General features: G+C 39.6%; 1 protein-coding gene across 1 annotated transcript in view; it reads right to left on the bottom strand.

Moving 5' to 3' along the window:
* The window catches only part of LOC115034065, a 2987-nt gene extending 348 nt beyond the window's left edge, over positions 1–2639 (bottom strand). The window contains exon 1 of the mRNA XM_029489430.1: positions 1–2639. Coding sequence (XP_029345290.1) covers positions 1–334 — 334 coding nt within the window. The 5' untranslated portion in view covers positions 335–2639.
* Between the last annotated feature and the right edge of the window lie 126 nt (positions 2640–2765).

Here is a 2765-nt window from a genome sequence, read left to right on the forward strand (position 1 = left end):
GTAAAATGATTCCTGGTGGATCCTGTTGGAGTTTGGGCCTCATAAATAAGTAATCATTTAGCGATTTCCCATTTGAAGATCGGGCTGACGCATCGTAAACAACATGGAGCTTGGTAGTCATACTTTCTGGTTTCACTACACTGTGGTGTGGTATGTAAAATGATGTATTATCAATTACCTTAGTGGTGTCTACATAACTCATGTGGCTTAAATCTAAATAATCTTGCATAGTCCCGTTATAATACTGTCTGTATTCCGTGGATTTTGAGTGCCTAGATTCCAGATGTATGAGACGTTTTTGGGCTAGATAGTATGATTCTCCAATAGGAGACATTGTAGATGTACTATATACTGACTATCCGCCTGTCGAGAAAACTTGGACAGTATTTGATCAATGGGGTCTATAGATGCGAAAAGTGAAGTCGTACTATTTGACGGATTTGGGGATAAACGTCCCAGGAGTACCCATCCAAACACGGTTTTAAGTGTCACAGGTTGACTGGCGGTACTTTCTCGTCGATCTCCACTTATGATGTAAGGAAAAACATTCTCTTCAAGGAGAATATCTATTGGTAGTGGTTCGTCATATTGGGGATCGGCTAGGTCCAGATCCTGCACATGTATCCCACTCAGTCTTCACGACACGTTCAGACGGGATGAGTCCGGTGATTCGAGGTAGTATGAAAGTTTCAGCTGTGAAGAGAGACGTGTTACGGCTTACTGGTCTGATGATAATTTTGAGTACGTGTTTTTATCGACCGTACTTGTAGGCCAGCCATAGCTTACACACCTACACTGCATTTATCCCGTGTTGCTCCTAACCGGTAACGACAATGTTCCGTGAGAAAACTGCTTTGACTGCCACTATCTAAGAGAGCTCGCGATAGAGTTGTCCACTACTATCCTGTATTAATACAGCCATTGTAGATTTGAGTACACAGTAGTGGACCCTCTTGTCGGATGAAAACATACTATTCATGGCGGTATTGGGTTGAGGTTTGGTGGTATTCACTATGATCGTTGGTTGAGCTTCGGAGGTATTTTCAAAATGTAATAGGGAATGATTACGCCCCTTGCATTTCAAACACAATCGGGTATGTTTACACTGACTCACTGCGTGCTTACTAAAACACAAGAAGCAACGTCTAAGGTCTCTTATTATTTGGTACCGTTCCTTTGGTGTTTTCTCTTGAACACCGTGCAAGTAATCAACAGGTGACCGGGTGTTGCATTGTAGACCTGACAGGTAAATTGCTTTTTATTCTCACGTTGATTTGGTTTACCAGCATGCAACGTGACAGTTTTACCATATGGTTTTTTATTTACTTTTTCCTGTTCTAGGTATATGCTCATCTGCCGCAATCATCACTTCAAAATATACTTTGTCAAACTTATCACGATTATCCTCTGGTGAATTGGTTTCCAATTCTGACTTTTGGTCTTTTTCTGATTTTCCGAGTTGTTTTATTACAATCGAAAGCTGTTCCTCGAATTCATCCTTAATCCGCGAAACAGTGGCATACATCATTCGAAACTTGGATTTGTTCAACCTAGTGACCGTTATTTTGTTTAGCGCCTCTCCAGTGTCACGCACTAGAATAATTCGTTTCTGAATGTCTGAGAGGCGAATTTTTGCTTCTTCAAAAGGGGGGCTATAATAATCCAGAAAGTATATGTCCGGACCATATAATTCCGGAACATATTTATCCGGACCGTATATCGAAGGAATCCAGAAATTTAAACCGTATTTTAACGGAACGTATAGTTTCGGAAAGTATATGTCTGGACCGTATAATTCCGGAACGTATTTATCCGAACCGTATTTCGACTGAATCCAAAAAATATAAACCGCATTCTTCCGGTGCGTTTATGCCCGGAACGTATTTGCCCGGAATCTTAAAAGGTAAAAACCGTATCATAATTCCCGATTCATAATTCCTACCTACTTATTAAGTAGGTACTCGATAGTTATTACTATAATATTTACTATATTTAATACTTTTTTTTTTTTTTTTTATTATTATTACAATAAGGTACTCCTAGCTTACGCTATCTATACCTAGAGATGAAAGATAAAATACATTTTGGCGTATTAAGTGCGATAAATAAATAAGTTGCAATTTTACGTTAGATGATAACAGTAGTTAGAGAATTAAGTTAGATAGTGTCTTGAGGAATTAGGTCATGCGGGTGACCTCGTTTGAGACGGCGCTGTGGAGGTGGTCTGATGTTGATGTGGTAGTGCATACTGCATTGAGCCTGTTGACCTATGGATGGATTCGAAGAAGCTCACGGCCGTGAGCTTGATGTTGTCTTGAATAGTTGAAATTTTGAGGTCTTTGTGTATGTTTGAGTTTCTTACGAACCATGGAGCGTTTGTTATCGTTCTTAAAACTTTGTTTTGAAATATCTGCAGTTTTTTTAGATGAGTTTGTGCACAATTACCCCAAATAGGGCAGGCGTAAGTGATTAATGTAGTACTTGCTTATAAACAAGTAGGGAAAGGTTTTTTTTGTAGGGAAGACTTTCTGTTTAAGATAGGGAAGAGCATCCCTAAACGTTGATAGGCTTGTTGAAGTTTAGATGAGAGGTGTGGCCACTAGGTTAATCTTTTGTCCAACGTTACACCAAGGTACTTAACGGATGGCTTCCATGAGATTGGGTTCGTGGTTAAAAATTAGCGGTCGTGGAAGTAGGATTACCGGCGTAGACTGAATAATACACTTACGCTTTTTGATGGATTAATCGATATTTTCCAGCTCTTG

The sequence above is a fragment of the Acyrthosiphon pisum genome, chromosome A2 (genome assembly GCF_005508785.2).
Source record: "Acyrthosiphon pisum isolate AL4f chromosome A2, pea_aphid_22Mar2018_4r6ur, whole genome shotgun sequence".
In the NCBI taxonomy this organism is placed as follows: Eukaryota; Metazoa; Arthropoda; class Insecta; order Hemiptera; family Aphididae; genus Acyrthosiphon; species Acyrthosiphon pisum.